Genomic DNA, 14,650 nt, shown 5'->3' on the forward strand with positions numbered 1-14,650 from the left:
ACCCTTCACCGATCTATTACTTATCCTATATCATTCTGCTGGCAGCATGTAGTGTGTAAAGGTGTTGTACAGGTTTATTATCACTGGCTAAAATTTAGATGAGGCAGGTAGAAGATTTCCCAAATCTATCGCAGTCACAGTTTCTGGAGCATCATTCTACACGTTAGACACTTCCTTATACAGTTTCTTGGTCCACTTAGGGTATAGTCACCTGATTTAAAGAGGGCCCTTCACCATCTCCACCAATTCCAGAACTTTGCACATTTTAATAGGCTCTGCTCCACTCATTCCAACAGTAATTTTTTTTTCCAGCCCACACTGATCCTGAGCAATAAGTGCTGTTAGTTTGGTCTGATATGCTCAATCCGTAGACTCTCTACTGTCAAGTGGGTAGTATCAGGCAGGAGCAATCCAGGGGGCGTCATTCTCTTGGGCTAGAGTGAGTGGAGCACTTACTATTAAAGGATGCAAAAAACTGGACATAGTGAGAAGGTTCTCTTTAGTGGTTGTGTGGAAAATTCAACATTAAATCCACAGCAGAGCTCTGAAGATAAACCTCAAATTTCTGTCCCAGATTTGCAGTTTTGATATACCACAGATCCGCATGGGAATTTGCCCCATTGGGGAAGATTTACGAATAATGTTAAAGATGTGGTCAGTGCAAAGTTAGTATCTTTGGCATGGTCTGGGCAAAATGGCTCTTTTACTGGCCAGATCTGCTGGCAACAATGTGGCTAGGTGGGTATATTCAGCCAGTACTTGGAACGTTTTTCCTGACCTGAATTTAGCCACACGAAACAGCAGGTGTCAGAAGTTTTGCGCTGTCTAATTCTTAGACAATAATAATAATCCACTCCAAATTGCCTAAATCACATACTAATTCTGAGGTAAGGCATACCGAACATTTTTATTTTATTTATTTTTTCCTTTTGGCACCAGTTGAACCAGACTTCTACTGATTTTAAGATAAGATAATCCTTTAACCTTCTATGATGTTAATATCAATTATTTCTTTTATAATATATATTTCTTTTATAATATATATATAGAGAGAGAGAGTTTGATTGATTGATTTCTATTCTAGCACAGTTCTCATGTTTGGCAGCTGCCTCACTGCTCAGTCCTGCACATGGTGTCATCTTGCTGCATCTTTATATTTGTTCGGATCTGAAGTTTGTTTTTGTGAATGATAAAATCTCTTAATGAACAAATGAAGAAACAAATAGATCCATAGCAAGTGTCTCCTTTAAAGTGCACTGTATGATCTGTGTCCCTGGAGGTAGAGACTTCTTAGTGTCACGGCTTGCTCGGGACATTCACCACCTGCCTCCTTGTCCCAAGGTTGTAGCCTGCCCATAATCAAATCGTGGCTTGACATTTGGAGCGTTCAATGCATCTGTGCTGAAACCTGCTCCGCTCAATATATTTAAGACGGAAGGTATTGACGGTTACGCAGCACTCATTGATTATGTTCGGTTCACTGGCAAAGTTTCCGAAATAAATGAGACAGGAGTGTGGTGATCAGACAGACAGAGACACCAGGACCTTCTCAAAGACAGACATTCCCATCTATCTAGTCCTAATGCTGAAAGATTACTCGGGATGAATTGTTTTTCTCTTGTTCTCATTCTGTAAGATTTGTCCAGGTTTGTTTTTTTTTTTGTTTTTGTTTTTCACAGAATGTTTGTATACGCTGTACATCAAGCAGTTGACCGATGAACCTCTCCAGGAGGTGGCATCGCACACACAAACAAAATTATGATCAAAAGGCATCAACTAATTAAGGCTTTGTTCACATCTGCAGCGGGACTTCGTCGCAGCAAAAGTCTTCTGAGGAAAAAGTCCTGCGTGAAGGACTTTCCACCGCCAGTTTCAGTATTAAAACAGTGGAGCCCATTGTAGTCAGAGAAATCTACCAGGCTCTGCATATAAGTGCTGTTTTAGCGGTCTGCTTCTCTATTGTTCGGGTCACCAATGGACATATAAACCCTACCTATAATATATATGAATATACACTGTAAATACACTGAAAGGCAGATTTAGACTTGGCACCATATACCCAGAGTAGGCTTCAAGCAGCCAATGGGAAAACTGGATGCAAAAATACACTCCACTCCACAAGTAGACTATGGTAGTGATGAGCATTATACTGACATATGGCCCGTCTATATATCATGCATAACATAGTTACCTAATAAAATTATTACTCTTTCATTGAGCCATACACATATCAAGACCTACCATTGCATGCTATTGTTCTCTGTGATCAATCTCTGCATCGCTAAATATCTGATGTTTGGCTTAAAGGGCTAGTATTATCCAAAATATTTGCCATATGCCATAATTGCCAGTAACTCTATTGGACACCTTTCTGGACTGGTAGTGATCAGCCTTTCTTTTTAATGGCAAGCCCTGTTCCTAGGATTTAGGAGTAAAGCAAAAGGACTTGGCTGGTAGTCCTACTTTTTTTTTTTTGTGTACAAATTTTCCACTGGCTCAGCAGTCCATGCCAGTTGATTGGGTCTGGACCTCTGCAGTGATGACGTACCTGACCACTGAGGCCAGTGACTGGTTGCTGCGACCATTGCAGGAGCACTATTACAGAAGATGTGGACCGTGGAGCTGTGTCAGGACATGCAAACATGGCTACTTTTGTTATTTTAACCCCTTCTATGCCTTCTCACTTAATTTTTGCTTAAAGCGTACCTCCAGTGATAAACCACTTTTTATAAATGAATAATACGGGTGAATGTAAGAAATGCTCTTATATCTTATGAAGATCTGTTTTCTCCTCCATTTACCACACTGCTCTCCTGCACCTTGTCGTCAATCAACTGCTTGTATGCATTATATCTGTTTCTGTATTCAGCCTCACACATACAACTCTATGGAGCATGGAGGAGTTGAGTAGGATTCCCCTGCTGGCTGGTTAATTTATTTCCTCATTCTGTGTACTAGTAGGCTCTTATGTACAACCTAGCAGTGTTATAAAAGCAAGGAATAGAAGAGTGTAATATCAGCAATTATACATAGTCTTTTTTTTTTTTTTTACCCCCCTCCTCTATTCATAATCTAATATGAATTGGGAAATTTGACACACTAAACTACCTACAGGTCCTTTGGGACCTGGGAATGTGTGTCTCATATTCCCCTGTTATAAAGCCATCCGTGGCCTTTATACTCATTCTGCCGCTGTACTCCTCAAGCTGTGTGGATTAATGCTGCTGCACACCATATATATGCGAAAACATAAGATTTATTGGTACATATACGCCATGAATTGGGTAAATTGGTTTGTAAAGCATAAGGAACAACTAGATCATTTCAGTTAATGACGTTTCGGTCATATTAGACCTTCATCAGATGCGATCTAGCAATGTGCAGAGTTAGCAGCGGGGTCACGCCATGCTTTACAAACCAATTTACCCAATTCATGGCGTATATGTACCAATAAATCTTATGTTTTCGCATATATGTGGTGTGCAGCAGCATTAATCCACATTGTACGTGAGTCGCAGGACTCTTTGTCTGCTAGCACCCAAACTCCATATTATTCTAGTGTGCGGTTCCATTGCTCTTTGTATAGTACTCCTCAAGCTGACGCAGTTCTTCACTGAAGCCAGGGGAGTACACTTCGCCTACAGTGTGCATGCACTTGCACAGTGAAACCAGAGTCTATGTCCTCGACTTCAAATTTTAAATGTGGGCACAGATGGAATTAAAACAGGGCGATTTGGGTGACTAAAGGACCTGGGGGTGGTTTTGGGACCCAAATTAACCTGACAGGTTCTTTCTAAGGCTATAAAACTCCTTTGATAATCCTTATTTTGGACAGTATGCTGTCTCAGTGGTTAGCACTGGGGTCTTGGCTTCAAATCCAAGCAAAGAAAACATCTGCGTGGAGTTTGTATCTTCTCCCCATGTTTGATTGGGGTTTCTCCCACATTCCAAAAGACATAGACATACTGAGAGTTTAGATTGTAAGCCCTACTGGTGGTGGCAATGTCTGTAAAGTGCTGTGAAATAAGTGGACACTGCTATCTATAGGCATGAGAAGTAAATAAATGTAGCATTACCATTAATCCACCGAGCCTTACACATAAGTTAGTAACAAGCACAACTCCTACCTGTCAAGAAGAACAATCTAAAGTAGATCTAAATAAGCTTACAGTCCCTGTAGGTACAAACGCCCTGTGTGTGGTCAAGTTATTGCCGGCACAGTATTACACTGGGCAGAGCAGTGAAGTTATTACGCCTTTCAAATAGATAAACAAATATTTTTACAAAATATTTGCAATTTCTGGAATTTTCTTGCACAACCAAAGTAACAGTTTTCTGTATTTAGATAGCATATGATTAATAGGAATATTTGTGTGAATGGATTATGGGGATTTGAGCCACAGATAAAACCTTACAAATACTTAAGACATTAAGATATTAAGAGATTTTATGATTCCTTTTATAGTTCTACGTGGGAGATTTACTAAGGAGATTCACTCTGTCCAATGTACGGTTCTGCAGCTCCCAAACACAGCAAGTGGCGATTTACTGTGTCTTCTGACACCTTCTATCATAGGCAGTAATAAAGTGAATCTGTCAGCAGTTTTGGCCCCTTAAAGCTGCTGACAGAGCTAGATAGGTGACGTGTAAAGAAGTTAAAACATATCTGCAGGACTATTCATGCTTAATGTATAATAGAGGAAACAAAGTGTGAAGCTTCCTGGTGCTGGGATCACAAGTGCTCTGGGTGGTCCCATGCTTGTACAGTATCCCTGGAGGGTATGTAGAAGGTATTTGGGTTCTTGCCCTTTGTCAGTACAGAGCAGGGTACTGGTTGGCTAAATGAGTTGTCTTTGATAAAGTTAAGAAGCCAAGGAGTAACAGGTAATCGTAGGGGCCACAAAGGAAAACTTCTGCCATAACTAATGTGTACAATTATTTTGGTCTCCTTTACATAGAGGGATCACTCACAAGGGGATTTTGCAGTATGGATAATGCACACAGTGATAACTCAGTACAGGGATAATGTACACAGTGATGTCACAGTACAGAGATAATAAGCACAGTGATGTCACAGTACAGGGATAATAAGCACAGTGATGTCACAGTACATGGGAAATGTACACTGTGATGTCACAGTACAGGGATAATAAACATAGTGATGTCACAGTACAGGGATAATAAACATAGTGATGTCACAGTACAGGGATAATAAACATAGTGATGTCACAGTACAGGGATAATAAACATAGTGATGTCACAGTACAGGGATAATAAGCACAGTGATGTCACAGTACAGGGAAAATACAGACAGTGATGTCACACTACAGGGATAATAAGCACAGTGATGTCACAGTACAGGGTTAATAAACAGTGATGTCACAGTACAGAGGTAATAAATACAGTGATCTGATAGCACATACATAATGTACAAGGTGATGTCACAGTAGATGAATAGTAAACACAGTGATGTCATAGTATTGGTGTAATGCACGCTGAAACAACATAGCACAGGGTAATGCACACATAAAAAAGATCACTGTGTACACAGTGACCTCACAGGGTATGAAGAAATAATAATAATAATATCACCTGCAGACAGTATGATGAAGTAAAGCAATGGAGGTACGTTGTTTTTCACATCCCTTTTCATAATCCATACTTATCCCTAACTGCACCCTAAGCTTTAGTAGAAATGGGCCCCCTTAGTTGTTGGCCCCACATAAACTCCTCTATCTGCTACCATATTGGTTAGGCTCATGTTTTGTAGCATAGATATTACTCTATGGGAAACATGAAGTACATTGTCTCTCCTTTTTCACTTCCTAATTCTCCTATAGGTAGTCACCATGTATAGGGATGTACAGGGTAGCTTTCTCTAGATGGCATTATGGAGGAGAAGAGCTTATAATTCATCTGTTGTCACTTTTAGGGTGTTAGTTATTCATTATTCACTTTTACATAACTAAGGATTTATGTACACTACCATATTACTTATTCATACAGCTGGATATAGTTACAATACTTTACCCATAGGTTTCTAAGAGGGTGTAATATGCTGTGGCCTCATACAGCAGCATAGAGCGGTCTTATCTGACTCCATGTGACAGTCATGGCATGCTCTATTCGGTGTCTTATTGTGGATCATTGATCCAGGGATGATCTACATGAGGTTCAAAGAGAACTGAAATGGGGCCTGAACAGTAATAAATTGGGGAACATCATGATTTCAGATAACCTGGCAGCCCTGTGCATATGCCCCGGTGTTTTCATCATCACCACTACCATCTTCACTCCAGGTTACGGTTTCTACATCTTCTCTCTCTGCTAAATGAGAACATTCACACAATGTAAATAATGCTGAAATCCACAGAAATGTTAGCAAATCGTTCAAGAGAGTGATCCATTTGTGAGATTTAGCACTCGCCCACTAGTGGTAATCTGAGCCCTTGAGCACTTCATCTGCTGTAGGTAGCATTCTGGGAGCAGAGTCCTCCCCACCCCCTCTCTGTGTACCCCTAAGTGTGTAAATGCAGAGTAAAGAGAGGTGAAGATTGCAAGCTGTCAAAGGAGGACTTGCTGTTCCGCTGCAGAAGTGTGATGTTAAACATCTGGCTGCTGCTTCCACATCTTCAGATTACACAGTCATTCATTACACTAAGTGTTGTTTGTCTGAGCACTTATTCCGCACAAGATATGACAGAGCTGGGATATGTAGCCAGGAGACCGCACTATTGGAAAGTTTATCTCCAGTGATTTGTTCTGAGTGGTGCTATCAGGTAGGTCAGGAGAGACATGAGGGCAGCTAAGTACAGTTGTAACAGCCTTGTACTTGTCAGATGTAGCAGGGCTGACTTTGTTATTGAAAGAAGACCTGTCATCTCTCCTGATATGTCTGTAATTGGATTCCCCATGATATAACAATCGCCGTTTCTTCTTGTAAGGCTATATTCACCTCTGTATAGGAGGCTCCATCTGAGCACAACTTTTACAGCTGGAAATGTGATGGCAAAAACGACCGATACCCAACAAGCCCTCTTATACAATCTATGGGTTCCTCTGGGTTTGTAGTTATCTGTCATTAGATGGATCCGTTTTATAGGGGTTTTGCCATTACAAGCACTTCTCCCCTAACTACAGGAGAGGGAATGAGTGTCAGATCACTTCTATCAAAAGTGAATGTAGCGCTTGTTGCACAACCATGCTGTGGTATTATTCACAGGGTACATGCTGGGGGACTTCTGGGGTCCATATTTTCCTGGTTACTGGGGGTTCTGGATGTCTAATCTGTCATTTATCCTGTGGGTAGCAAATATTTGTCTGTAATGCATCAAGATGGCACAAATGTGCAAACAACCTAAAGTTTCCTCTGTACTCTTCCTCTTTTATTCCCTGTAAACCCTTAGGGCTAGTTCAAGCGTTTTTTGGTAGAAACTGCTTTAGAGAACGGCAGGCGGTTTTCCCCTCCCTTAAAGTGAATTGACTGTAAAAAACAAACAAACAAAAAAACACTAGACTCTTTTGGTCTCCATAGACCACCATTGTATGGAGACAGATTTTGAGGCGAAATCCGCTGTCAAAATCTGCCTCATTGCCCCTGTGTGAACTAGCCCTTACGGACACTTTAATGAGTGGTTGTTACCAACTGGGTGGGAGAGGGTGTCCCTATAAAGTACAACATTGTCCAGTCAGTGCCAGGCTTCGTAAGGACACACCCATCTGACAAATGGAATGGTAGCAGATATTGCCAATTTGTGCATAAATGTGTAGGAGGAATAATAGAGGAATGGCAGAGTTGGTAAAACGGAAAAGTCAGGCAAAATCACAGGTCCTCTTTTAAAGGGGTATTGAGATGAGATAAAGTGATGGCATGTTGCTTGGATATGCTGTTATATGTGACTTCTGAGACCTCCACCGGTCCTGGGAATAAAGGGGATGCAACACTGTGACTTCTTCATTCTCCAGTTCAGCTGGGGTCCTCAAGCAATAGCTTTATTGTAATAAGGACCAGGCAAAAACTTCTCATATTGAAGTTCCCAGATCACTTGAGTTACCCAGAGCAGTTGTTATGGCTGGAGAAACCACAAAAGAAGATACCAAGGAGTGAACTTCTCTCCTTGTGAGTACTGACAACCATCCACCTTTCCCCTTTCATTTTAGTTAGGGCTACTATAGCTCAATAGGGTTTACTGGACAATTCCTTTAAAATGACATTATAGCAGGCCGGTGCAACACCAGAGATAACGCACTATGACCTCATAATGCATTGTGCGAAATGATAGACTCATCTGTATTTCCCGGCTCAGGGAAATTGGGACAGGCATGGTTAAAATGACACATTTCTGGTTTCCACTCCATTGGGCAGGTTATTAGATTGATATTGCTTGTTTTGGGAACAATGGAGGCGGTTCGGAAATAAATGAAGTGAGGAGCATCCGTTCAGTTACCATTGATAATTCATTATTTGCCACCAGAAGAGAAGTCCCCGTACACGCTGATGTTTAATTTATTAGACTGGTTTCACTTTGCTTTAGGCGTATCTTGTGTCATGCCCAGAACTACTTCATCTTTGTGCTCTTTTCCATACCTCCCGAATAAATAATTATCCCATTATCAGCCGCCACTCACTGAATACCAGCCAGCCAGTCACATAGGAGAGGCACATTACAGGGTTCTCCACCGCACCATCTTAATTAGAGATCTGAAGACATTTTCTAAAAGTTTTCCTCTGGCCGCGCAGAAATGAGCACTTGGCTCAGGAGACAGATGATGCCACCGATATCCAGCTGGAAAGTGGTGAAGTATCTGCACATCCTACTCTATCAAGTGTTGGCACAGACCATGGGGGCGCCAGTGTAAGAACAGTGGCCCTAATAGTCATTATCATAAATAGAGCTCCCGCATTTGTCTCTCTACCCATAATGATGAATTATACCCTTGCATCTAATATACAGTAGTGTCAGACTACTAGGAGATATAAACTATAGTAGCATTTAGATTTGAGTGTGTTCTGTTGGACCATTATTGTGTTAGATCCTGGGCCCCCCAGAAGGTCCTCTGGTACCCTGCCGGACCAGTCTGACACTGTATACAGTAAGCGTCTGCAGTCCCTTTATAGGGCACCTATGTAACTGGCCAGGTTGCTCATATAGTATGTTTTCCCCCTGTTGATGGTCACCTACCAATGATAATACCTGTTAATAATAAGTGATCATACATATAGGGATTTCATTTAGTTGTAGATAAGAAGATATCATGGATTCACATAGAGAAGATATTAGGAAATACTGGGTATTTAGTGTCCTGCTGTAAGTTTTTCTGTTCCCCCCTTTTGTTGGGGTGGCTTCTTGCGGGCAAAGCTGTACAAACTGTAGAGGCAGACCATGTGGTTTATTGTGGGCAGAAGGGAAGAAGCCTTGGCTGGTTCCATGCCCCTTGTTACTGGGTGAGAAACTTGTACAGGACTTTCCGCCTCACAGGTACTACGTTGTTAGCCTTTATAGGGGCTGCCCATTTAGAGCCTTGCTGTGGGGCCCCTGCTCTTTCCTATGGGCCACTAAATGTGGGAGCTTCAATGGCAGCCATGCTAGTTATCATTCACAGTAGAAGAGTTGTCCATTACAAGCACATAGAGATGCACTTTCTCTGTAAGTTACTGGAAAATTGTAGGTAGTGACTTCGTCCATTATTTTCTTGCTCTAGTTTTGGTGTGCTGGGGAGTGGGAATAATGGAGAATTTGCCTATAGTAAGCAGCGACCCCTTTCTACTGTCTTAACAGTAAAGGGATTGTCCCATTGTTGATATTGTTCCCCTATCTACAGAATACAGTAATACATGTCAGATCATTGGGGGCAGCATTGGGACTCCCACTGATCATTTATACGGTGTGTATACAGTAATGCCGTATTAGAACTCCTTAGCAGTATATAACTTTGCAGGGTACAGAGGTGCTATGTGTGCAGTGTAGTGTTATAGAAATATGATGGGGGCATAATACAGTAACCAGTGTATATTAGTGGCAGCCTTCACAATTTCAAAATTTTCGAAGGTTTCTACAATTTGTTTGCTTGTGTCAATACAAATAATAGGACAATAAGATCCTAGCCATAGCAAGTGAACGTAGTCACTCTGATATTGTAGGAAGCTGGGCTGTCACTTGCTCTGTGCTCCTGTGTGACACGTTGCTCTGCTTCGTTCCCCGAGCCCTGGTTTCTAGGTAACAGACACCAGCGCTGGCAGTTGCACAGGGTTGCTTTTGCTTCCCGCACCCCATATGCTATGGCTGGTGACTATCCCTTGAGGGGCAATCCCTCTAAGCAGATTTCACGTTCTTGCTCCCTGATTAATTCCTCATTGCGGGATCCAGTCCTCCTTGTCTTCAGTATTTTGAATTTGTAATATAAATTTGGTGCGAAAGCAAAGATGTTGCAGATTGTCTGATGTGTTTATTACTGAACCAGTCCTTTGGGGTCATTCACATATACAGTGTATTATCAGGCTTATAGAGGTGAATGTGATCCAATGTGAGGACACAGTCTAATTACACTTCCTTTTCTGTCCTGTAATATCAATGGTCTCCACAAAGCTGTCCTATGTATAGAGATGATTTAAAGAGGACCTATGGCCATCTCCATGGTTTCCAGGTCTTAGCATCTGTTAATAGGCACCGCTCCACTGATTCCAGCACAGTTGGAATTTTTTCTCTTGCCTCCACTGTTCCCGAGCAACAAGCACAGTTAGTTTTGGTGCCTGATGTGCTATTTAAGCTCTGTAATGTAATAGGGGCAGTGTTAAACGGGGCGTGATTCAGAGCTCCAATCAGAGTCAGTCAGTGTTAGAGCTCAGAATAATAACTCTTGTCAGCTACTGTCTGACATAGAGGTTACAGATGTGTGTGGAGACTGTGAGGAAAACCAGACCCCCCCCCCTCTACATTCACTATATAAAGAGATAGAAGACCCTTCCCCACCACTCACTGGGAACCCATCTTTTTTTATACAATGATAACTAAGGACAGAAGTTCCCTAGTAACAGGGAGTGAACAGAAAAATAGCTGAAAAGGAGACAGGAACTTTAAGCTCCATATTGCTAAACACAGCAAAAAAACACATTAAAGAGGACCTTTCACCATTTTGCCCATAGGCAGTTCTATATACTGCCGGAAAGCTGACAGTGCGCTGAGTTCAGTGCACTGTCGGCTTTCCCGATGTGGGCCCGGTGTGAAGAGCTTACGGTCCGGTACCGTAGCTCTTCTATGGTCAGTAGGGCGTTTCTGACAGTTAGCCAGAGACGTCCTTCTTCACAGCACAGCCAATCGCGAAGGACGTCTCTGGCTAAGTGTCAGAAACACCCTTCTGACCATAGAAGAGCTACAGTACCGGACCGTAAGCTCTTCACACTGGGCCCACATTGGGAAAGCCGACAGTGTGCTGAACTCAGCGCACTGTCAGCTTTCCGGCAGTATATAGAACTGCCTATGGGCAAAATGGTGAAAGGTCCTCTTTAAGTTTTGTCCTGCAGCGTTTTCCACTGTGGACTTTCTTCCCTTATGCCTATATGGAAAACGCCAACGTTTCCACAGGTATAATTGACATTCTGCGGTTTTCAAAAGAGCAGGCAGTTTTTTCACTTCAGTTTTTTTTTTCCTGTAGTGTGTGCATGGGATTAGCTAGAATCTCATTCACTGGAGTGGATTGAGCAGAAGAGAGAAGTACAAGGGCTTCCTATATATTTTCTATTCCTTTTGTAGACATTCTTGGCTTTGGCTAAAAAAAAAAAAAAAAATGCAATAAAATCTGCAATAAATAAAGCTGCATTTCCGCAATATGGGGCCTCAGCTCTAGAGAGTTTTTTTTCATGCAGGAAACAGCAAAACTTTTGATTAAAAAGGATGTCCAGGATCAAAATTATTTTTTAACTTAGATCAGGGAAGGTTGAGAGAGGAAAAAAAAACAAAAACCTCACCTGTCCCTGGTGCTTTGCTGCCCCCGAGCACGGGTCAGTCCCTGCTACTCGGCTGTCGTCTTTTGCTGGAAATCTTCTCCGACTGTGACGTCTCGCGTCCCTTTCCTTAGGCTGCTGATTGGCCTCAGCGGTCACATGTGCTGGGAAAACAGCAGAGCAGCAGGACCAGACCGCACTGGGAGGCATCGGGGTAAAGTATGGTTTATTATTGTTTTAGTAATGTATATGTACACGGTGAGGCACCAGGGACACTTATGGTCTTTTTATTATTGTTTTAATAATGTCTGTCTACTCACCATAATGGGTTTTTTCCAAAAATATAAAAAATAAATACAAGTAACTGTAATAAACTAGACATCTAATGAATTATGCAATATCAATAATGGTATACTATAATTTTAAATAATAATTTTCTTTTGAAGTCTAAATCGGTAACTTTTTCCCAACTTCACCCAACACTGGCCCTGTTTTACTGTATAGTCATGGCCTTGGGCAGTAATAGACTGGAGCCCAACTCATTGAGGTTTATTGGAGAGTTATTTAGACTTGCTCTATGGAGGGAGTAGGAGTCTAAAACTGTGACATCATCAAGCTGTGACAGTGCTGTTAGAGATGTGAGTTTCTACTGTGATCCTGTCTTGTTTGTGGTGTAAATGAGGTGACTGTTGTAATTAAAATTCCTACAGAATTGGCAAATTACTGTCTATTGTTAGGCTTAGCGGTCAGACTGAAAATTGCAGGACATGGTAATTTTTTAAAATATAGCTAGGGACATGGAAAATTTAAAGTAAAAACCTAAAATTCTTAAATAGGTTTCATATAAAATCTTGGTTTAAGAAGAACAACTTTTTGTTTACATTTCTTGTATACTCCCTTCCCTCGATTAATTTTGCAGTCAACACATATAGAGCTGTTTACTGACCAGTCTCTTTTTTTATTGCAGGAAGTCCTCCAGACCGTCACTAAATTCTGCTTCCCGTTCTCCTTGGACAGGTAGACCTTTCTGTTAATATTAATGTCCTTATTTTGTCCTCAGTTTGGGGAGTATCTACTCCCCCTGCTTGTGCCAAGAACTGTCTTATTTGCCTTGCATTGCATTTTGTAAGTGTTTTAGATACTCACTGGACAAGTTGGCTTCTTGGCATAGTTGAAAAGGGGTATTTCCATTTTAGCAAGTTATCCCCTATCAATAAGAGAAAGGATAACTTACAGATCAGTGGAGATCTGGCTATGTCCACCGCTCTCATGAAATGAATGGAGTGGTATCTGCTGGCCCAATCACTTCACCATTAAGAATGGGGAACAAACTCTCCTGTTCTCCTGATCCATGGGACTTGGAATAGTCAGACCATACCATACCAGGTTTTTCCCTTTCCCTTTTTAACAAGCTACAATGTGTGTCACGAATTAATCTGTATGAACCATGTTCTTTATATCCGTGGATATGCATAGATATCTCCATATAAAACAAGGCACTTGGATGCATGCAACTTTGCAGACCTCTAATGCTTGAATGCAGTGTGGACATAGTCTATTTTATACACTGTGTTGTGGCTGGGTTAGGTGACAGCATCTCAGCTCTCATTAACCCCTCCAAAGTTCTGGTCGACCCTGCTCAGGTTTGAGAACAATGCATTGCAGTTTGTCCTGAGCAGGATACATCCAGGGAGACTGCAGTGATGGCTGTCAAGACAAGACCAACATCATTCCTGCTGCCCATCTAGATTTTGAGATATCTCTGGTTAAAGCAGCTCTGCATATACTTACAGCTTCTCTTTAACCAGTGTACAGGGGAACATGTGCAGCTCACAGTGTCCAGGGAGAGGAGACCAATCATTTTATTGTTCTCCTGTCCCTGTCACTTTTTCAGATAGCTCCATTCCCTGGGGTTATCATGGACTTTATTCATATCATCTCCCCCTCATTATCAATCAGAAAGTTTACCTGCCATACTGACCACCACACCAAAGTTGATGGACATGGAAGGTCCTCTTTGAAGTGAATGGAAACTGATCCACAGTAACAAGGCTTGGTCACTACACAGTGTACTGTGCTGTCTGCTTTCAGTTCCATACATTGTGTTTTTGCTAACGACATAGCTGCTCACGACTATCTTATTTACAGGTTTTTAACATGCAATCCATGCAATTTTTGTATGTGAATGGGCCACTATGGGGCATAATACTGTATGCAGGGTCTACTATGGGGCATAATACTATGTTCAGGGGCCATTATGGGGGATAATAGTGTGTTCAGTGGCCACTATGGGGCTTAAAAGTGTGTGCAGGAATGTGATTTGTGTGGGGTGGGGGCCCCCATGTCAAATGTTCGCTTTGAGGCCCAGCCACCCCTAGTTGTGCCAGTGGAACACCCCCCATTCTGCAGTGATTGCATGTGTATGTATACAGATACATAACCTGAAGTTCCTGCGCCCCTAATCTGTATTAGATCCACAACTGCATTGTATCATTTATAATACTTCCTCATATTGGAAAGAGACACTGTATGGCCCCCCTAATTCTCTTGAGCCCTGGTGTCACCGCACCCTATACACCCCTTGTATTTATATTTGTATATATGACATATAACGTCTCACGTCTGCTATGTTATGTATAGAAGACAGCCTGGTGGCACTTGAAGCTCTCAGAGATTTTGCAGTCTATGACTCGATCCCTAATAATTGCT

General features: G+C 41.8%; 1 protein-coding gene across 4 annotated transcripts in view; it reads left to right on the forward strand.

The window, feature by feature from the left end:
* The window catches only part of DENND1A (DENN domain containing 1A), a 553,473-nt gene that overhangs the window by 137,408 nt on the left and 401,415 nt on the right, over window positions 1-14,650 (forward strand). For all 4 annotated transcript variants that reach the window (XM_075260171.1, XM_075260173.1, XM_075260172.1 and 1 more), the window contains exon 4: window positions 12,909-12,958. In XM_075260171.1, coding sequence (XP_075116272.1) covers window positions 12,909-12,958 — 50 coding nt within the window. The remainder of the gene's footprint in view (window positions 1-12,908; window positions 12,959-14,650) is intronic.

This window comes from Leptodactylus fuscus, chromosome 11 (assembly GCF_031893055.1).
Source record: "Leptodactylus fuscus isolate aLepFus1 chromosome 11, aLepFus1.hap2, whole genome shotgun sequence".
NCBI classification, from domain to species: Eukaryota; Metazoa; Chordata; class Amphibia; order Anura; family Leptodactylidae; genus Leptodactylus; species Leptodactylus fuscus.